Source organism: Entelurus aequoreus, linkage group LG08 (genome assembly GCF_033978785.1).
Source record: "Entelurus aequoreus isolate RoL-2023_Sb linkage group LG08, RoL_Eaeq_v1.1, whole genome shotgun sequence".
Classification (NCBI taxonomy): Eukaryota; Metazoa; Chordata; class Actinopteri; order Syngnathiformes; family Syngnathidae; genus Entelurus; species Entelurus aequoreus.
This window is the reverse complement of record NC_084738.1, coordinates 73,499,293-73,522,964: the sequence shown is the minus strand read 5'-3', so window position 1 is coordinate 73,522,964 and position 23,672 is coordinate 73,499,293. Positions and strand designations below refer to the sequence as shown.

At 34.9% G+C, this 23,672-nt stretch overlaps 1 protein-coding gene across 2 annotated transcripts; it reads left to right on the top strand.

Moving 5' to 3' along the window:
* Nucleotides 1-195: 195 nt before the first annotated feature.
* On the top strand, nt 196-23,672 carry LOC133656291 (glucose-6-phosphatase 3-like). 2 transcript variants are annotated; one of them, XM_062057296.1, is made up of 6 exons: nt 196-431; nt 14,662-14,768; nt 14,835-14,925; nt 14,991-15,109; nt 15,252-15,393; nt 23,301-23,672. In XM_062057296.1, exons 1-6 carry the CDS (start codon nt 211-213, stop codon nt 23,668-23,670), a joined length of 1,050 nt encoding a protein of 349 aa, XP_061913280.1. In that variant the 5' UTR covers nt 196-210; the 3' UTR covers nt 23,671-23,672. The 2 variants fall into 2 exon arrangements, with proteins under 2 accessions (XP_061913280.1, XP_061913282.1); XM_062057298.1 differs by lacking the exons at nt 14,662-14,768; nt 14,835-14,925.

The window sequence follows — 23,672 nt, the reverse complement described above, 5'->3', positions numbered from 1 at the left end:
TTTAAAAAAAACAAAAAAAAAACGCTCTGCTCCGTCATTCCGTTACATTTCCGCCACAAAGTTCTTTGTAATGAACACGTTACATTACGTTACATCATGGCGGGGCCGTGACGTTGCTGTTGTCGGCCATTTGACGAGCGCCCTCTGGTGGACGTGGCGCGGGGGTGAGTCTTTTTACACGCACACACGCACACGCACACGCACGCAGGGATGATGGAGCGCATCCACACGGTGGGAATATGGATGGCGGAGAGTCTCCAGCGGGAAACGGGAAGCTTGGAGGGCCTGTGGTTGTTCGCCACCCACGCCGGGAACCCCAAGGCGGCCTTCCTGCTGCTCTTCCCCCTCGCCGACTTCTTCAGCCGGCGAGCCGGCGTGGCGGTGCTGTGGGTCGGCGCCCTGGCGGACTGGCTCAACCTGACGCTCAAATGGTGAGTTTGAACACTTTTATACTTTCATTACTAGTCCATACCTTGTGTATGACGTCATATTTTGTTCAAAATGTCAAATATAAGTCAAAAGTATATAGGCTGACCATATTCTGAAATGCCAAAAAGAGGACACAAATATGCGTGCCAAGGCGGGCAGGGCAGCACGCCAAGGCCGGGACTAGGTGGAAATTTGCCAATGATACTCGAACTTGCTTCATAAGTAATATATTTATTTAAATAAAGCATTTTTTCTCCTATGTTGACAGTAGTGTTGGCGCTAGGAATTTTCAAAATGGGGTCCCATTTTGAAAACAAATGACAAATGTGTGCATTATCCTGTTATATCTCACATTCTATGTTGTGTTTTGGAAAAAGGTTGTCATAAATGAGCTCTCACCCTGCACAGCTGTTTTGTGCTTTGTAGTGTCGATATGGGCTTGTAGATCTTTATTTGCCACAGATATACACGTTCCTGCTTTGCACACAGTGCATTCTGCTTCCCATGTGTCACGGCCAGGACCAAAACACAAATACTTTTTTCCGCAAATCATCCGTGAAGTTGCATTTACTTTTCGGCATTTCTTGTTTTCATGTCTGTCTCCACTCACTAGCTCTCTCGCTCTGTGTCTCTGCCCCTCCCTCACCAATGTTTCTGCATGCGCACCTTCACAGCTTGTTTTGTTTAACCCTTTCTTAATTTAACCCTAGAGTCTAGGGTCGGCAACCTTTAGCACTCAAAGAGCCATTTTGACGATTTTCACAAATGAAAGAAAACAATGGGAGCCTCAAAACTCTTTTGAAATGTAAAATGAAATAACACTGTATACAAAGCTTTTTATTGCTTTGTGCTATGTTTAAACCAGGGGTCTCAGACACGCGCCCGCACTTTAATATGACAGTTTAAGTTGGTGCGGCCCGCGAGATTTACATGAATGGCGTTCAACAGTATCATAGTTGCCAATCCTCCCACTTTTCCCGGGAGACACCCGAAATTTGGGCGTGATGGCACTGCCTTTAGCGCCCTCTACAGTCTGCTTAAACAGCTTACCTGTTCGGACACATGTTGGATGCATCTTCTGCTTGCACTCGAATGTGACAGCAAAGCTTACTTGCTCAGCAGCCACACAGCTTACACTGACGGTGGCCGTAAATAACAACTTTAACACTGTTACGTTACAAATATGCGCCACACTGTGAACCCACACCAAAAAAAAAATGACAAATACATTTCTGGAGAACATCCACACTGTAACACAACATAAACACAACACAACAAATACCCAAAATCCCATGCAGCCCTAACTCTCCCAGTCTGCATTATACGCCCCCGCTAGCACCAAACCCCCCCACACATCACCCCCCCCCCCTCTCCCTCCGTGCGTCGGTTGAGGTTAGAGAGTTAGGGCTGCATGGGATTCTGGGTATTTGTTGTGTTGTGTTTAGGTTGTGTTACGGTGCGGAGGTTCTCCAGAAATGTATTTGTCATTCTTTTTTGGTGTGGGTTCACAGTGTGGCGCATATTTGTAACGTAACAGTGTTAAAGTTGTTATATACGACCACCGTCAGTGTAAGCTGTGTGGCTGTGAGCAAGTATGCCTTGCTGTCTCCCACGAGTTCTATGTGTCATACTTGATCATTTTGCGATATTGCCATATTTTTTCTGTAAGGATTTAGTACAGAACATCGATGATAAAGGTAGCAACTTTTGGTCGCTGATAAAAAAAAAGCCTGTACCGGAAGTAGCGTGACGTCACAGGCTGAAGGGCTCCTCACATTTCCCCATTGTTTACACCAGCAGCGAGAGTGATTCGGACCGAGAAAGCGACGATTACCCCATTAATTTGAGCCAGGATGAAAGATTCGTGGATGAGGAACGTTAGAGTGAAGGACTAGCGTGCAGTGCAGGACACATCTTTTTTCGCTCTGACCGTAACTTAGGTACAAGCTGGCTCATTGGATTCCGCACTCTCTCCTTTGTCTATTGTGGATCACGGATTTGTATTTTAAACCACTTCGGATACTATATCCTCTTGAAAATGAGAGTCGAGAACGCGAAATGGACATTCACAGTGACTTTTATCTCCACGACAATACATCGGTGAAGCACTTTAGCTACTGAGCTAACGTGATAGCATCGTGCTTAAATGCAGATAGAAACAAAAGAAATAAACCCCTGACTGGAAGGATAGATAGAAAATCAACAATACTATTAAACCATGGACATGTAACTACACGGTTAATGCTTTCCAGCCTGGCGAAGCTTAACAATGCTGTTGCTAACGACGCCATTGAAGCTAACTTAGCAACGGGACCTCACAGAGCTATGCTAAAAACATTAGCGCTCCACCTACGCCAGCCAGCCCTCATCTGCTCATCAACACCCGTGCTCACCTGCGTTCCAGCGATCGACGGAAGGACGAAGGACTTCACCCGATCATCCGTGCGGTCGGCGGCTAGCGTCAGCTAGCGTCAGCTAGCGTCGGCTAGCGCGTCTGCTATCCAAGTCAAAGTCCTCCTGGTTGTGTTGCTACAGCCAGCCGCTAATACACCGATCCCACCTACAACTTTCTTCTTTGCTGTCTCCATTGTTCATTAAACAAAGTGCAAAAGATTCACCAACACAGATGTCCAGAGTACTGTGGAATTCTGAGATGAAAACAGAGCTTTTTTGTATTGTATTCAATGGTGTCCGAATACTTCCGTTTAACTATTGACGTCACGCGCATACGTCATCATACAAAGACGTTGTCAACCGGAAGTTTAGCGGGAAATTTAAAATGTCACTTTATAAGTTAACCCGGCCGTATTGGCATGTGTTGCAATGTTAAGATTTCATCATTGATATATAAACTATCAGACTGCGTGGTCGCTAGTAGTGGCTTTCAGTAGGCCTTTAAGAAAGTCAGTGACTTCACTATAAAAGTGGGTGACATTGTTATCACCAGGAAAGATGAGGTCACCTACCTAGGTTCCATTCTAGAGGCTCAAAAATGTCAACCAACGAATGAGATTTCTCTACAGAATCTCCTGTCTGGTCGACAAAAGCACCATGAGGGTTCTAGCGGGAACTCTCGTTCAACCCTTTTTCGATTACGCATGCACCTCCTGGTACCCTAGCACCTCCAAAACCCTCAAATATAAACTCCAAACATCCCAGAACAAGCTAGTCAGGTTACTTCTAGACCTCCACCCCAGATCCCACCTCACTCCTACCCACTTCTCCAAAGTGGGCTGGCTCAGGGTGGAGGACAGAGTTAAACAACTTGCACTGAGCCTAGTCTATAAAATCCGCTACACCTCCCTGATACCGAAGTACATGTCAACAGGGCTGGCCCGTGGCATAGGCCGTATAGGCAAATGCCAAGGGCGCCGTCCATCAGGGGGCGCCACGCCAGTGCCACAAATGTTGGAGGAAAAAACTAAAAAAGTTGGTACTATTATTTCTAAATACATAAAATAATCCCACGTTAATTAAAATGCAAAGTAAAGCCTATTTAATAGAAATATTATTTGTTACAACATTACGCCCCCTCCCTTCCCGTATCATGACTCTTTTTGGACGTCACCACATCAAAAAATCAACACAAGATGTCATAACGGCCAAAACTGTCAGGTGAAAAAAGAGAAAAGAAGAGGAGAAACGAGAAAAAGACAGAGGTAGCAGGTAGGTAACGTTAGCCTACATGAAATTATTTGTCTGTTACAGAATGTGATAGTAACCTTTAGCATTAAGCTAATGTTACATGATTCGGCAATTCCTAATCAATAAATAGCTAGTTCCGTTTTAACGTCGGGTTAACATTGTGGAGGGGGCTAAATTGTTATGGAAAATAATAATGTAACGTTAGGTAATTACAGTACTCCCTGGTGTACAGTCATTTGTAAGTCATTCTAGTTAATGCAATATTAAAAAGCACAAATAGAGAACTCTGTAGGATCCCCTTTTTTTGTAATATAGTTGTAAAAGTCATACTGGTTTGTATTTTTAATTTATTTTATGCAACTTGTTGACACGTTTTATTTTGTGTTTTTATGTATGTAAAAAATATTGTATTTCATATATTCATTTTTTATTTTTTGTATTCATTTATTCATCCATAGTTTTTTTTAATCTTGTTAACAATTCTGATTGTTAATTTGCTTTCTTTAAGTAAAAAAAAAAAAGGTCAAAGACAAAGCTATTCGGTTTCTTGTGAGTATATACACTTCACTGCCGATGTGGGGGGGCGCCACCTAAAATCTTGCCTAGGGCGCCAGATTCAAAACCGCACTAAAACAACACCTCCAGGCAACTTCAACCCTAAACTAACACCCTCCCCCTTCCACATCCCACCTCCCCGGATCAACTGTAAATAATCAAATGTAGATACTTATTCTTGTTCTTATGCTTTCTGATTTCTCTCTCTATGTCCACTATTTTCTGTACATACCCTACCAAGTCAGTCCATTTCTATGATGATGCAATTGTTGATGACTGAAGTGCTGATATCAACCAAACCCTCCTCATCCCACCCCCCGGATTGTAAATAATGTAACTAATTCAATGTATATACTCTGATGATTAACTTGTGTGATGATGATAGTATATATCTGTATCATGAATCAATTTAAGTGGACCCCGACTTAAACAAGTTGAAAAACTTATTGGGGTGTTACCATTTAGTGGTCAATTGTACGGAATATGTACTTCACTGTGCAACCTACTAATAAAAGTCTCAATCAATCAATCAAACGTCACGGGTGTTAAAGGCCTACTGAAAGCCACTACTAGCGACCACGCAGTCTGATAGTTTATATATCAATGATGAAATCTTAACATTGCAACACATGCCAATACGGCCGGGTTAACTTATAAAGTGACATTTTAAATTTCCCGCCACACTTCCGGTTGAAAGTATCCTTTGGATATGATTTATGCGCGTGACGTCAATAGTTAAACGGAAGTATTCGGACACCATTGAATCCAATACAAAAAAGCTCTGTTTTCATCTCAAAATTCCACAGTATTCTGGACATCTGTGTTGGTGAATCTTTTGCAATGTGTTTAATGAACAATGGAGGCTGCAAAGAAGAACGTTGTAGGTGGGATCGATCGGTGTCTTAGCGGCTAAGTACAATACTTACAGCAACACAACAAGGACTACTTACCCTGATAGAAGACGCCTAGCTGATGCTTGCCGCCAAACCCACGGATGAAGTCCTTCGTCACGCCGTCGATCGCTGGAACGCAGGTGAGCACGGGTGTTGATGGGAAGATGAGGGCTGGCTGGCGTAGGTGGAGCGCTAATGTTTTTATCATAGTTCTGTGAGGTCCAGTTGCTAAGTTGCTAAATTAGCCTTAGCGTCGTTAGCAACAGCATAGTTAAGCCTTACCAGGCTGAGAATTTTTAACCGTGTAGTTACATGTACATGGTTTAATAGTATTGTTGCTCTTCTGTCTATCCTTCCAGTCTGGGGTTTATTTATTTTGTTTCTGTCTGCATTTGAGAACGATGCTAGCACGTTAGCTCAGTAGCTAAGTGTGTCACCGATGTATTGTCTTGGAGATAAAAATCACTTTAAATGTCCATTTCGCGTGCTCGACTCTCATTTTCAAGAGGATATAGTATCCCAGGTGGTTTAAAATACAAATCTGTGATCTACAATACGAGTTCCGGTTGCTAAGTTGCTAAATTAGCCTTAGCGTCGTTAGCAACAGCATTGTTAAGCCTTGCCAGGCTGACAATTTTTAACCGTGTAGTTACATGTACATGGTTTAATAGTATTGTTGCTCTTCTGTCTATCCTTCCAGTCAGGGGTTTATTTCTTTTGTTTCTATCTTCATTTGAGAACGATGCTAGCACGTTAGCTCAGTAGCTAAAGAGCTTCGCCGATGTATTGTCTTGGAGATAAAAGTCACTTTAAATGTCCATTTCGCGTGCTCGACTCTCATTTTCAAGAGGATATAGTATCCGAGGTGGTTTAAAATACAAATCCGTGATTCACAATAGAAAAAGGAGAGAGTACATAGTTCTGTGAGGTCCGGTTGCTAAGTTGCTAAATTAGCCTTAGCGTCGTTAGCAACAGCATTGTTAAGCCTTACCAGGCTGAGAATTTTTAACCGTGTAGTTACATGTACATGGTTTAATAGTATTGTTGATCTTCTGTCTATCCTTCCAGTCAGGGGTTTATTTATTTTGTTTATATCTTCATTTGAGAACGATGCTAGCACGTTAGCTCAGTAGCTAAGTGTGTCACCGATGTATTGTCGTGGAGATAAAAGTCACTTTAAATGTCCATTTCGCGTGCTCGACTCTCATTTTCAAGAGGATATAGTATCCGAAGTGGTTTAAAATACAAATCCGTGATCCACAATAGAAAAAGGAGAGAGTACATAGTTCTGTGAGTTCCCGTTGCTAAGTTGCTAAATTAGCCTTAGCGTCGTTAGCAACAGCATTGTTAAGCCTTACCAGGCTGAGAATTTTTAACCGTGTAGTTACATGTACATGGTTTAATAGTATTGTTGATCTTCTGTCTATCCTTCCAGTCAGGGGTTTATTTATTTTGTTTATATCTTCATTTGAGAACGATGCTAGCACGTTAGCTCAGTAGCTAAGTGTGTCACCGATGTATTGTCGTGGAGATAAAAGTCACTTTAAATGTCCATTTCGCGTGCTCGACTCTCATTTTCAAGAGGATATAGTATCCGAAGTGGTTTAAAATACAAATCCGTGATCCACAATAGAAAAAGGAGAGAGTACATAGTTCTGTGAGTTCCCGTTGCTAAGTTGCTAAATTAGCCTTAGCGTCGTTAGCAACAGCATTGTTAAGCCTTACCAGGCTGAGAATTTTTAACCGTGTAGTTACATGTACATGGTTTAATAGTATTGTTGGTCTTCTGTCTATCCTTCCAGTCAGGGGTTTATTTATTTTGTTTCTATCTTCATTTGAGAACGATGCTAGCACGTTAGCTCAGTAGCTAAGTGTGTCGCCGATGTATTGTCGTGGAGATAAAAGTCACTTTAAATGTCTATTTCGCGTGCTCGACTCTCATTTTCAAGAGGATATAGTATCCGAGGTGGTTTAAAATACAAATCTGTGATCTACCATAAAAAAAGGAGAGTGTGGAATCCAATGAGCCAGCTTGTACCTAAGTTACGGTCAGAGCGAAAAAAGATACGTCCATCACTGCCTCTCTAGTCCTTCACTGTAACGTTCCTCATCCACGAATCTTTCATCCTCGCTCAAATTAATGGGGTAATCGTCGCTTTCTCGGTCCGAATCTCTCTCGCTCCATTGTAAACAACGGGGAATTGTGAGGAATACTAGCTCCTGTGACGTCACGCTACTTCCGCTACAGGCAAGGCTTTTTTTTTATCAGCGAGCAAAAGTTGCGAACTTTATCGTCGATTTTCTCTACTAAATCCTTTCAGCAAAAATATGGCAATATCACGAAATGATCAAGTATGACACATAGAATGGATCTGCTATTCCCGTTTAAATAAATAAAATTCAAATTTCAGTAGGCCTTTAAAGTTTGGGTGTGTGTTCGTGTATTGTACCAGCCCGAGCCAAAGACAACAAGAAAACAGCCCGAGCCTGTTTTTGAATGTTTGATGTGCAACACGCACATGTCATTCAGGTATTTGTTACTCCGAGTTGATATATGTATTTAAACATGAAAAAAAAAAAAAAAAAAAAAAAAAGTTCCCACTTTTTTATTCATGCGAAACTATTTTAATTGTATTTAATTTTTTCCTAACAGGAATTCACGGAAAATAAATTGTTCAGTAATACATTTTTTTAGTGCAGAGTAACAAATTCAACAAAATTAAAACATAAGCGCGTAAACTGAGGCCCAAATTTGAGCCCTCCATAACAAAAAATATTCACTAGGGATGTCCGATAATATTCGGCCTGCCGATATTATCGGCCGATAAATGCGTTAAAATGTAATATCGGAAATTATCAGTATCGGTTTTTTTATTATCTGTATCGTTTTTTTATTTTTTTAATTTTTTTTATTAAATCAACATAAAAAACACAAGATACACTTACAATTAGTGCACCAACCCAAAAAACCTCCCTCCCCCCATTTCTTTCTGTTATCAATATTCTGGTTCCTACATTATATATCAATATATATCAATACAGTCTGCAAGGGATACAGTCCGTAAGCACACATGATTGTGCGTGCTGCTGGTCCACTAATAATACGAACCTTTAACAGTTAATTTGACAAATTTTCATTAATTACTAGTTTCTATGTAACTGTTTTTATATTGTTGTACTTTCTTTTTTATTCAAGAAAATGTTTTTAATTTATTTATCTTATTTTATTTGATAGATTTTTTTAAAAAGTACCTTATCTTCACCATACCTGGTTGTCCAAATTAGGCATAATAATGTGTTAATTCCACGACTGTATATATCGGTTGATATCGGTATCGGTTGATATCGGTATCGGTAATTAAAGAGTTGGACAATATCGGCATATCGGATACCGGCAAAAAGCCATTATCAGACATCCCTAAGAAAAACATTTGTTAAGATTTAAAAAAAAAATAATCAGATTAATCAGACTTGAATTTGGATTAATCATGATTAATCACAGTAAATTACCTGCTTACATAATTTTTATTTAACCTAAGAAAAAGACCCCAATATTTAAAATAAATTCTAAATTATTACCAGAATGTTATAAAAAAACATTTGTTAAGATTAAAAAAAAAAAACCTGATTAATCACACTTGAATTTGGACTAATCATGATTAATCACAGTAAATTACTTGCTAGCATAATTTTATTTAACCTAAAAAAAGACCCTAATATTAAAAACAAATGCACATTTTTAAGTTAAAAAAAAAAATCTGATTGATCACACTTGAATTTGCATTAATCATGATTAATCACAGTAAGTTACTTGCTTACATAATTTTTATTTAACCTAAGAAAAAGACCCTAATATTTAAAATAAATGCTAAGTTATTACCAGAATGTTAAAAACAAATGCACATTTTTAAGTTAAAAAAAAATCTGATTAATCACACTTGAATTTGGATTAATCATGATTAATCACAGTAAATTACTTGCTTGCATAATTTTATTTAACCTAAAAAAAGACCCTAATATTAAAAACAAATGCACATTTTTAAGTTAAAAAAAAATAATCTGATTAATCACACTTGAATTTGCATTAATCATGATTAATCACAGTAAATTACTTGCTTACATAATTTTTATTTAACCTAAGAAAAAGACCCCAATATTTAAAATAAATGCTAAGTTATTACCAGAATGTTATAGAAAAACATTTGTTAAGATTTAAAAAAAAAAAAAATCTGATTAATCACACTTGAATTTGGATTAATCATGATTAATCACAGTAAATTACTTGCTTACATAATTTTATTTAACCTAAAAAAAAGACCCTAATATTAAAAACAATAATCATGATTAATCACAGTAAATTACTTGCTTGCATAATTTTATTTAACCTAAAAAAAGACCCTAATATTAAAAACAAATGCACATTTTTAAGTTAAAAAAAATAATCTGATTAATCACACTTGAATTTGCATTAATCATGATTAATCACAGTAAATTACTTGCTTACATAATTTTTATTTAACCTAAGAAAAAGACCCTAATATTTAAAATAAATGCTAAGTTATTACCAGAATGTTAAAAACAAATGCACATTTTTAAGTTTAAAAAAAATCTGATTAATCACACTTGAATTTGGATTAATCATGATTAATCACAGTAAATTACTTGCTTGCATAATTTTATTTAACCTAAAAAAAGACCCTAATATTAAAAACAAATGCACATTTTTAAGTTTAAAAAAAAAATCTGATTAATCACACTTGAATTTGTATTAATCATGATTAATCACAGTAAATTACTTGCTTACATAATTTTTATTTAACCTAAGAAAAAGACCCCTATATTTAAAATAAATGCTAAGTTATTACCAGAATGTTATAGAAAAACATTTGTTAAGATTTAAATAAAAAAAAATCTGATTAATCACACTTGAATTTGGATTAATCATGATTAATCACAGTAAATTACTTGCTTACATAATTTTATTTAACCTAAAAAAAGACCCTAATATTAAAAACAAATGCACATTTTTAAGTTAAAAAAAAAATCTGATTAATCACACTTGAATTTGGATTAATCATGATTAATCACAGTAAATTACTTGCTTACATAATTTTATTTAACCTAAAAAAAGACCCTAATATTAAAAACAAATGCAAATTTTTAAGTAAAAAAAAAATCTGATTAATCACACTTGAATTTGGATTAATCATGATTAATCACAGTAAATTACTTGCTTACATAATTTTATTTAACCTAAAAAATACCCTAATATTAAAAACAAATGCACATATTTAAGTTAAAAAAAAATCTGATTAATCACACTTGAATTTAGATTAATCATGATTAATCACAGTAAATTACTTGCTTACATAATTTTTATTTAACCTAAGAAAAAGACCCCAATATTTAAAATAAATACAAAGTTATTACCAGAATGTTATAGAAAAACATTTGTTAAGATTAAAAAAAAAAATAATCAGATTAATCACACTTGAATTTGGATTAATCATGATTAATCACAGTAAATTACTTGCTTACATATTTTTATTTAACCTAAAAAAAGACCCTAATATTAAAAACAAATGCACATTTTTATGTTAAAAAAAATATGATTAATCACACTTGAATTTGGATTAATCATGATTAATCACAGTAAATTACTTGCTTACATAATTTTTATTTAACCTAAAAAAAGACCCTAATATTAAAAACAAATGCACATTTTTAAGTTAAAAAAAAAATCTGATTAATCACACTTGAATTTGGATTAATCATGATTAATCACAGTAAATTTCTTGCTTACATAATTTTATTTAACCTAAAAAAAGACCCTAATATTAAAAACAAATGCACATTTTTAAATTAAAAAAAAAATCTGATTAATCACACTTGAATTTTGACTAATCATGATTAATCACAGTAAATTACTTGCTTACATAATTTTATTTAACCTAAAAAAAGACCCTAATATTAAAAACAAATGCACATTTTTATGTTAAAAAAAAATCTGATTAATCACACTTGAATTTGGATTAATCATGATTAATCACAGTAAATTACTTGCTTACATAATTTTTATTTAACCTAAAAAAAGACCCTAATATTAAAAACAAATGCACATTTTTAAGTTTAAAAAAAATCTGATTAATCACACTTGAATTTGGATTAATCATGATTAATCACAGTAAATTTCTTGCTTACATAATTTTATTTAACCTAAAAAAAGACCCTAATATTAAAAACAAATGCACATTTTTAAATTAAAAAAAAAAATCTGATTAATCACACTTGAATTTGGATTAATCATGATTAATCACAGTAAATTACTTGCTTACATTATTTTTATTTAACCTAAGAATAAGACCCCAATATTTAAAATAAATTCTAAATTATTACCAGAATGTTATAGAAAAACATTTGTTAAGATTACTGTGCACTTAAGATGCGACTTTAAGGTTTTACTACTTACGTATAAAATATTACACGGTTTAGCTCCAGCCTATCTCGCCGATTGTATTGTACCATATGTCCCGACAAGAAATCTGCGTTCAAAGAACTCCGGCTTATTAGTGATTCCCAGAGCCAAAAAAAAGTCTGCGGGCTATAGAGCGTTTTCTATTCGGGCTCCAGTACTCTGGAATGCCCTCCCGGTAACAGTTAGAGATGCTACCTCAGTAGAAGCATTTAAGTCCCATCTTAAAACTCATTTGTATAATCTAGCCTTTAAATAGACCCCCCCTTTTTTAGACCAGTTGATCTGCCGTTTCTTTTCTTCTCTCCTCTTCTCCCCTGTCCCTTGCGAGGGGGAGTTGCATAGGTCCGGTGGCCATGGATGAAGTGCTGGCTGTCCAGAGTCGGGACCCCGGGTGGACCACTAGCCTGTGCATCGGTTGGGGACATCTCTGCGCTGCTGACCCGTCTCCGCTCGGGATGGTTTCCTGTTGGCCCCGCTGTGGACTGGACTCCCGCTGATGTGTTGGATCCACTGTGGACTGGACTTTCACAATGTTATGTCAGACCCACTCGACATCCGTTGCTTTCGGTCTCCCCTAGAGGGGGGGGGTTACCCACATATGCGGTCCTCTCCAAGGTTTCTCATAGTCATTCACCGACGTCCCACTGGGGTGAGTTTTTCCTTGCCCGTATGTGGGCTCTGTACCGAGGATGTCGTTGTGGCTTGTACAGCCCTTTGAGACACTTGTGATTTAGGGCTATATAAATAAACATTGATTGATTGATTGATTGATTGAAATAAAAAAAAAATCAGATTAATCACACTTGAATTTGGATTAATCATGATTAATCACATTAAATTTCTTGCTTACATAATTTTATTTAACCTAAAAAAAGACCCTAATATTAAAAACAAATGCACATTTTCAAGTTTAAAAAAAACACCTGATTAATCACACTTGAATTTAGATTAATCATGATTAATCACAGTAAATTACTTGCTTACATAATTTTATTTAACCTAAAAAAAGACCCTAATATTAAAAACAAACGCACATTTTTAAGTTAAAAAAAAACAACTGATTAATCACACTTGAAGTTGGATTAATCATGATTAATCACAGTAAATTACTTGCTTACATAATTTTATTTAACCTAAAAAAAGACCCTAATATTAAAAACAAACGCACATTTTTAAGTTAAAAAAAAACAACTGATTAATCACACTTGAAGTTGGATTAATCATGATTAATCACAGTAAATTACTTGCTTACATAATTTTTATTTAACCTAAAAAAAGACCCTAATATTAAAAACAAATGCACATTTTTAAGTTTAAAAAAAAATCTGATTAATCACACTTGAATTTGGATTAATCATGATTAATCACAGTAAATTTCTTGCTTACATAATTTTATTTAACCTAAAAAAAGACCCTAATATTGAAAACAAATGCACATTTTTAAATTAAAAAAAAAATCTGATTAATCACACTTGAATTTGGATTAATCATGATTAATCACAGTAAATTACTTGCTTACATTATTTTTATTTAACCTAAGAATAAGACCCCAATATTTAAAATAAATTCTAAATTATTACCAGAATGTTATAGAAAAACATTTGTTAAGATTAAAAAAAAACCAATCAGATTAATCACACTTGAATTTGGATTAATCATGATTAATCACAGTAAATTACTTGCTTACATAATTCTATTTAACCTACAAAAAGACCCTAATATTAAAAACAAATGCACATTTTTAAGTTAAAAAAAAATCAGATTAATCACACTTGAATTTAGATTAATCATGATTAATCACAGTAAATTACTTGCTTACATCATTTTATTTAACCTAAAAAAGACCCTAATATTAAAAACAAACGCACATTTTTAAGTTAAAAAAAAAAATCTGATTAATCACACTTGAAGTTGGATTAATCATGATTAATCACAGTAAATTACTTGCTTGCATAATTTTTATTCAACCTAAGAAAAAGACCCCAATTTTTAAAATAAATGCTAAGTTATTACCAGAATGTTATAGAAATACATTTGTTAAGATTTAAAAAAAAAAATCAGATTAATCACACTTGAATTTGGATTAATCATGATTAATCACAGTAAATTACTTTCTTACATGATTTTTATTTAACCTAAGAAAAAGACCCACATTTTTAAAATAAATGCTAAATTATTACCAGAATGTTATAGAAAAACATTTAAGATTAAAAAAATAAAAAAATCAGATTAATCACACTTGAATTTGGATTAATCATGATTAATCACAGTAAATTACTTGCTTACATAATTTGTATTTAACCTAAGAAAAAGACCCAAATTTTTAAAATAAATTCTAAATTATTACCAGAATGTTATAGAAAAACATTTAAGATAAAAAAAAAAAAAAATCAGATTAATCACACTTGAATTTGGATTAATCATGATTAATCACAGTAACTTACTTGGTCACATAATTAGTTTTGTGTTATTAGAGTGTTCTTGTTACATTTTACCCATTTGCTCTTTTATTGCACTTTGTCATGTTTCTTTTTGAATAGTTTTCTGAAAAAGGGAGGCGGGCCTTTAGAGCACTTTGGTGTCTCCTCTCCTCCTGTACATACAGCATGTGCACACTGTGACGCACGACAGCGTTGTCATGGATACCACAATGGCCGTTTGCAGGGTGATGTTCGGAGAAAGGCCGTATTGGTGGATCGGCGAGTCCCGAGTCTTCCTGGCCGAGCAGCCCCAAGTCCAGCAGTTCTCGGCCACCTGTGAAAATGGCGCCGGTGAGAAGTTTCCCCAACTCCACTCCGCCCTCTCCTTTCTTAAATGTGGACGTGGTTTCATTCCAGGAAGTCCCTCGGGGCACGCCATGGCGACGGCGGCAGTGGGGTGGGTGGTGGCGTCCTCGCTGGCCTCCTTCCTGTCCCGCCGTACCCGCAGGTGGCGCTGTCTGACACCTTGGAGCTAACCAGTCCGAGTGCTCTAGTCTCCTCTTTGTGTTGCAGCTGGCCTCTGACCCGGGCTCCTTACCTGCTCTATGCCGCCTTCCTGCTCGCCGTCTGCCTTTCCAGAGTCTTCCTTCTGGCCCACTTCCCGCACCAGGTGCTCTCTGGGGCCCTCGTAGGTAAAGCCCACCCCCCGGGGGCTCTTTGCACCACTCCCTATTGATCTAGAACTCCCTATTGATCTAGAAGGAAGTCAAACACTTCCTCAAGCAAGTTCAAATAAAGCTTAACGGTGTCTAATGTTTGCCCCGCCCCCCCGAGGTCTTTTGGTGGGGAGCCTTCTGAACCGCAGGGTGCCAGAAGGCCGACGCCTCTTTTTCTTCGTCAGCCTCAGCGCCGCTTTGATGGGCGGCGCCCTGATGCTGTACGCCGGTCTGCAGCAGATGGGGGTCGACCTCTCCTGGTGAGTAGCAGCGTGGCCAGAAGCCGGCGCGCCCCCCCTAAATTTAAATCCCATTGAGAACCTGATAAAGTGGCGCCAAGTATCGAAATCCAGGATTAATAGGTGAAAAAGTACGAAATTAGCAATTGTTAGCATGCTAATGTTAGCATGTAATCAGCAAGCATATTTCAAGAATGGCAGAAAGTAACAAAATCAATGATTATTAGGTTAAAAAGTAGGAAATTAGCTCAAATATTAGCATAAAATATTAGCAGCGTAAAGTTAGCATTTTAATGTTACCATGTAAACAGCGATCATATTTCTAGGATGGCAGAAAGTAACGAAATACATGATTATTAGGTTAAAAAAGTATGAAATTAGCTCAAATATTAGCATAAAATATTAGCATAAAATATTAGCGGCGTAAAGTTAGCATTTTAATGTTACCATGTAAACAGCGATCATATTTCTAGGATGGCAGAAAGTAACGAAATCCATGATTATTAGGTTAAAAAAGTATGAAATTAGCTCAAATATTAGCATAAAATATTAGCAGCGTAAAGTTAGCATTTTAATGTTACCATGTAAACAGCGATCATATTCTAGGATGGCACAAAGTAACGAAATCCATGATTATTAGGTTAAAAAGTATGAAATTAGCTCAAATATTAGCATAACATATTAGCAGCGTAAAGGTAGCATTTTAATGTTACCATGTAAACAGCGATCATATTTCTAGGATGGCAGAAAGTAACGAAATCCATGATTATTAGGTTAAAAAGTATGAAATTAGCTCAAATATTAGCATAACATATTAGCAGCGTAAAGGTAGCATTTTAATGTTACCATGTAAACAGCGATCATATTTCTAGGATGGCAGAAAGTAACGAAATCCATGATTATTAGGTTAAAAAGTATGAAATTAGCTCAAATATTAGCATGAAATATTAGCGGCGTAAAGTTAGCATTTTAATGTTGCCATGTAAACAGCGATCATATTTCTAGGATGGCAGAAAGTAACGAAATACATGATTATTAGGTTAAAAAGTAGGAAATTAGCTCAAATATTAGCATAAAATATTAGCGGCGTAAAGTTAGCATTTTAATGTTGCCATGTAAACAGCGATCATATTTCTAGGATGGCAGAAAGTGACGAAATACATGATTATTAGGTTAAAAAGTATGAAATTAGCTCAAATGTTAGCATAAAATATTAGCAGCGTAAAGTTAGCATTTTAATGTTACCATGTAAACAGCGATTATATTTCCAGGATGGCAGAAAGTAACGAAATCCATGATTATTAGGTTAAAAAGTAGGAAATTAGCTCAAATATTAGCATAAAATACTAGCAACGTAAAGTTAGCATTTTAATGTTACCATGTAAACAGCGATCATATTTCTAGGATGGCGGAAAGTAACGAAATACATGATTATTAGGTTAAAAAGTATGAAATTAGCTCAAATATTAGCATAAATATTAGCGGCGTAAAGTTAGCATTTTAATGTTACCATGTAAACAGCGATCATATTTGTAGGATGGCAGAAAGTAACGAAATCCATGATTATTAGGTTAAAAAGTATGAAATTAGCTCAAATATTAGCATAAAATATTAGCAGCGTAAAGTTAGCATTTTAATGTTACCATGTAAACAGCGATCATATTTCTAGGATGGCAGAAAGTAACGAAATCCATGATTATTAAGGTAAAAAGTGTGAAATTAGCGAAAATATTAGCATAGAATATTAGCAGCGTAAAGTTAGCATTTTAATGTTACCATGTAAACAGCGATCATATTTCTAGGATGGCAGAAAGTAACAAAATCCATGATTATTAGGTTAAAAAGTAGGAAATTAGCTCAAATATTAGCATAAAATATTAGCAGCGTAAAGTTAGCATTTTAATGTTACCATGTAAACAGCGATCATATTTCTAGGATGGCAGAAAGTAACGAAATACATGATTATTAGGTTAAAAAAGTATGAAATTAGCTCAAATATTAGCATAAAATATTAGCATAAAATATTAGCGGCGTAAAGTTAGCATTTTAATGTTACCATGTAAACAGCGATCATATTTCTAGGATGGCAGAAAGTAACGAAATCCATGATTATTAGGTTAAAAAAGTATGAAATTAGCTCAAATATTAGCATAAAATATTAGCAGCGTAAAGTTAGCATTTTAATGTTACCATGTAAACAGCGATCATATTCTAGGATGGCACAAAGTAACGAAATCCATGATTATTAGGTTAAAAAGTATGAAATTAGCTCAAATATTAGCATAAAATATTAGCAGCGTAAAGTTAGCATTTTAATGTTACCATGTAAACAGCGATCATATTTCTAGGATGGCAGAAAGTAACGAAATCCATGATTATTAGGTTAAAAAGTATGAAATTAGCTCAAATATTAGCATAACATATTAGCAGCGTAAAGGTAGCATTTTAATGTTACCATGTAAACAGCGATCATATTTCTAGGATGGCAGAAAGTAACGAAATCCATGATTATTAGGTTAAAAAGTATGAAATTAGCTCAAATATTAGCATGAAATATTAGCGGCGTAAAGTTAGCATTTTAATGTTGCCATGTAAACAGCGATCATATTTCTAGGATGGCAGAAAGTAACGAAATACATGATTATTAGGTTAAAAAGTAGGAAATTAGCTCAAATATTAGCATAAAATATTAGCGGCGTAAAGTTAGCATTTTAATGTTGCCATGTAAACAGCGATCATATTTCTAGGATGGCAGAAAGTGACGAAATACATGATTATTAGGTTAAAAAGTATGAAATTAGCTCAAATGTTAGCATAAAATATTAGCAGCGTAAAGTTAGCATTTTAATGTTACCATGTAAACAGCGATTATATTTCCAGGATGGCAGAAAGTAACGAAATCCATGATTATTAGGTTAAAAAGTAGGAAATTAGCTCAAATATTAGCATAAAATACTAGCAACGTAAAGTTAGCATTTTAATGTTACCATGTAAACAGCGATCATATTTCTAGGATGGCGGAAAGTAACGAAATACATGATTATTAGGTTAAAAAGTATGAAATTAGCTCAAATATTAGCATAAATATTAGCGGCGTAAAGTTAGCATTTTAATGTTACCATGTAAACAGCGATCATATTTGTAGGATGGCAGAAAGTAACGAAATCCATGATTATTAGGTTAAAAAGTATGAAATTAGCTCAAATATTAGCATAAAATATTAGCAGCGTAAAGTTAGCATTTTAATGTTACCATGTAAACAGCGATCATATTTCTAGGATGGCAGAAAGTAACGAAATCCATGATTATTAAGGTAAAAAGTGTGAAATTAGCGAAAATATTAGCATAGAATATTAGCAGCGTAAAGTTAGCATTTTAATGTTACCATGTAAACAGCGATCATAATTCTAGGATGGCAGAAAGTAACGAAATCCATGATTATTAGGTTAAAAAAGTATGAATTTAGCTCAAATATTAGCATAAAATATTAGCAGCGTAAAGTTAGCATTTTAATGTTACCATGTAAACAGCGATCATATTTCTAGGATGGCAGAAAGTAACGAAATCCATGATTATTAGGTTAAAAAGTATGAAATTAGCTCAAATATTAGCATGGAATATAAGCAGAGTAAAGTTAGCATAATAATAACGTTACCACGTAAACTAGTAAACAGCGAGCATATTTCTAGGATGCCACCAAGTTTCTAAGATGGCGCTAAGTAAGGAAATCCAATTTTATTAAGGTAAAAAGTATGAAATTAGCGAAAATATTAGCATGAAATATTAGCAGAGTAATGTTAGCATGTTAATGTTACCATGTAAACAAGTAAACAGCTAGCATGTTTCTAAGATGGCGCTAAGTAACGAAACCCGTTAATATTAAGTTAAAAAAAATACAAAATTAGCAAAAATATTTGCAGAATATTGTTAGCATGTTAATGTTAGCATGTAAACAAGTGAGCAGCGGGCATATTTTTAGGATGGCGCCAAGTAACGAAATGCAGGCTTAATAGGTTAAAAAGTATGAAATTAGCTCAAATATTAGCTGAGTAATGTTAGCATGTTAATGTTTTCTGGGATCGCACAAAGTAAGGAAATCCAGGATAATAGGTTAAAAAGTACGAAATTAGCAATTGTTAGCATGCTAATGTTACATGTAATCAGCAAGCATATTTCAAAAATTGCAGAAAGTAACAAAATCCATGATTATTAGGTTAAAAAGTACGAAATTAGCTCAAATATTAGCATAAAATATTAGCAGCGTAAAGTTAGCATTTTAATGTTACCATGTAAACAGCGATCATATTTCTAGGATGGCACAAAGTAACGAAATCCATGATTATTAGGTTAAAAAGTATGACATTAGCTCAAATATTAGCATAGAATATTAGCAGAGTAAAGTTAGCATTTTAATGTTACCATGTAAACAGCGATCATATTTCTAGGATGGCACAAAGTAACGAAATCCATGATTATTAGGTTGAAAAGTAGGAAATTAGCTCAAATATTAGCATAGAATATTAGCAGAGTAAAGTTAGCATAATAATAACGTTACCACGTAAACTCGTAAGCAGCGAGCATATTTCTAGGATGCCACCGAGTTTCTAAGATGCCGCTAAGTAACGAAATCCGTTATTATTAAGGTAAAAAGTATGAAATTAGCGAAAATATTAGCATGAAATATTAGCAGAGTAATGTTAGCATGTTAATGTTGCCATGTAAACAAGTAAACAGCTAGCATGTTTCTAAGATGGCGCTAAGTAACGAAACCCGTTAATATTAAGTTAAAAAAAATACAAAATTAGCAAAAATGTTTGCATAAAATGTTAGCAGAATAATGTTAGCATGTTAATGTTAGCATGTAAACAAGTGAACAGCGGGCATATTTTTAGGATGCCACCAAGTTTCTAAGATGGCGCTAAGTAAGGAAATCCAATTTTATTAAGTGGAAAAAGTATGAACTTAGCGAAAATTTTAGCATAGAATGTTAGCAGAATAAATGTTAGCACGTAAACAAGTTAACAGCAGGCATATTTTTATGATGGCACAAAGTAACGAAACACATGATTATTAGGTTAAATAGTAGGAAATTAGCTAGTATAAATATACTTATATGTATACAATGTATATCCCAGTCTGTGGAATGCTCTCCCTGACCACCTGAGGGCGCCACAGACTGTGGATGCTTTTAAAAAAGGCTTAAAAAACATTCTTTTTAAAAGATACATGCTAGTTCTAGTTTTTATTTATTTTTGTTATCTTTTTATGTATTTTTTTTAATACACTGTAGCACTTTGAGGTTGTTTGCTCAATGTAAAGTGCTTTTTTACAAATAAAATCTATTATTATTATTATTATTAATGATATATTGTCATATTGTTTGACAATATTTAATGATATATTGCCATATAATAATAATGGAAGCATTTCCAAAAGTGTTACAAAAATATAACATAACTACTACTTGCTACCATTTAAATCCTTTGGTTTTTTTCCCTTGTTTTTAGCATGCTAACATTAACATGCTAACAATATTCTGCTAATATTTTATGCAAACATTTTAGCAAATTTCATACTTTTTAACCTAATAATCATGTATTTTGTTACTTAGCGCCATCTTGGAAACATGCTAGCTGTTTACTAGTTTACATGCTAACATTATTCTGCTAACATTTTAATGCTAATATTTTCGCTAATTTTGTATTTTTTTTACTTAATATTAACGGGTTTCGTTACTTAGCGCCATCTTGGAAACATGCTAGCTGTTTACTTGTTTACATGGCAACATTAACATGCTAACTTTACTCTGCTAATATTTTATGCTAATATTTTCGCTATTTTCATACTTTTTCACCTAATAATCATGTATTTTGTTACTTTGTGCCATCCTAGAAATATGATCGCGGTTTACATGGTAACATTAAAATGCTAACTTTACTCTGCTAATATTTTATGCTAATATTTTCGCTAATTTCATACTTTTTAACCTAATAATCATGTATTTTGTTACTTTGTGCCGTCCTAGAAATATGATCGCTGTTTACATGGTAACATTAAAATGCTAACTTTACTCTGCTAATATTCTATGCTAAAATTTTCGCTAATTTCATTCCTTTTACCTTAATAATAACGGATTTCGTTACTTAGCGCCATCCTAGAAATATGCTCGCTGTTGACTTGTTTACATGCTAACATTATTCTGCTAACATTTTAATGCTAATATTTTCGCTAATTTTGTATTTTTTTTACTTAATATCAACGGGTTTCATTACTTAGCGCCATCTTGGAAACATGCTAGCTGTTTACTAGTTTACATGCTAACATTATTCTGCTAACATTTTAATGCTAATATTTTCGCTAATTTTGTATTTTTTTTACTTAATATTAACGGGTTTCGTTACTTAGCGCCATCTTGGAAACATGCTAGCTGTTTACTAGTTTACATGCTAACATTATTCTGCTAACATTTTAATGCTAATATTTTCGCTAATTTTGTATTTTTTTTACTTAATATTAACGGGTTTTGTTACTTAGCGCCATCTTGGAAACATGCTAGCTGTTTACTAGTTTACATGCTAACATTATTCTGCTAACATTTTAATGCTAATATTTTCGCTAATTTTGTATTTTTTTTTACTTAATATTAACGGGTTTTGTTACTTAGCGCCATCTTGGAAACATGCTAGCTGTTTACTAGTTTACATGCTAACATTATTCTGCTAACATTTTAATGCTAATATTTTCGCTAATTTTGTATTTTTTTTACTTAATATTAACGGGTTTTGTTACTTAGCGCCATCTTGGAAACATGCTAGCTGTTTACTAGTTTACATGCTAACATTATTCTGCTAACATTTTAATGCTAATATTTTCGCTAATTTTGTATTTTTTTTACTTAATATTAACGGGTTTTGTTACTTAGCGCTATCTTGGAAACATGCTAGCTGTTTACTAGTTTACATGGTAACATTATTATTATGCTAACTTTACTCTGCTAATATTTTATGCTAATATTTGAGCTAATTTCATACTTTTTAACCTAATAATCATGGATTTCGTTACTTTGTGCCATCCTAGAAATATGATCGCTGTTTACATGGTAACATTAAAATGCTAACTTTACTCTGCTAATATTTTATGCTAATATTTTCGCTAATTTCATACTTTTTACCTTAATAAAATTGTATTTCGTTACTTTCTGCCATCCTAGAAATATGATCGCTGTTTACATGGTAACATTAAAATGCTAACTTTACTCTGCTAATATTCTATGCTAATATTTTCGCTAATTTCATACTTTTTAACCTAATAATCATGTATTTTGTTACTTTGTGCCATCTTAGAAACATGCTAGCTGTTTACTTGTTTACATGGTAACATTAACATGCTAACATTACTCTGCTAATATTTTATGCTAATATTTTCGCTAATTTCACACTTTTTACCTTAATAATAACGGATTTCGTTACTTAGCGCCATCTTAGAAACTTGGTGCCATCCTAGAAATATGATCGCTGTTTACTAGTTTACATGGTAACATTATTATTATGCTAACTTTACTCTGCTAATATTTTATGCTAATATTTGAGCTAATTTCATACTTTTTAACCTAATAATCATGGATTTCGTTACTTTGTGCCATCCTAGAAATATGATCGCTGTTTACATGGTAACATTAAAATGCTAACTTTACTCTGCTAATATTTTATGCTAATATTTTCGCTAATTTCATACTTTTTACCTTAATAAAATTGTATTTCGTTACTTAGCGCCATCTTAGAAACTTGGTGCCATCCTAGAAATACGTAGATTTCCGGCTGCACCAACATAAGTTGGTAAGGGAAGTGCTACTTAGTGTCTTGGAGGGAGAAACAGCACCCTCTGGTGGTGTTTGCCAATCAAGACAACTCCCCCCCACCCCCTCACAGGTCTTTAAGTTTGGCTCACAAGTGGTGCCAGCGTGCCGACTGGGTCCGCCCCGACATGTCCTCCTTCACGTCTCTGACCCGGGACTGCGGGACCCTCCTGGGCCTGGGCCTGGCCGAGTACTGGAAGCCCGGCGGCTGGTCTCTGCCCCGGACCTGGCGGGCCTTGTCCCTGGCCCTGTCCTCCGCCGGCTTGTACCTGGTCCACCGCCTGCCCACACCCGTGCGACCGCCGGCGCTCTTCTACTCGCTGGTCTTCGTCAAGTTCGCCCTGGTTCCTCAGATAGTGATGGCGCTGGTGCCGGGTCTGGTGCACCTTGTGACGCTGGTGCCGGGTCTGGTGCACCTTGTGATGCGCCGGAAGAGAGACTAGTC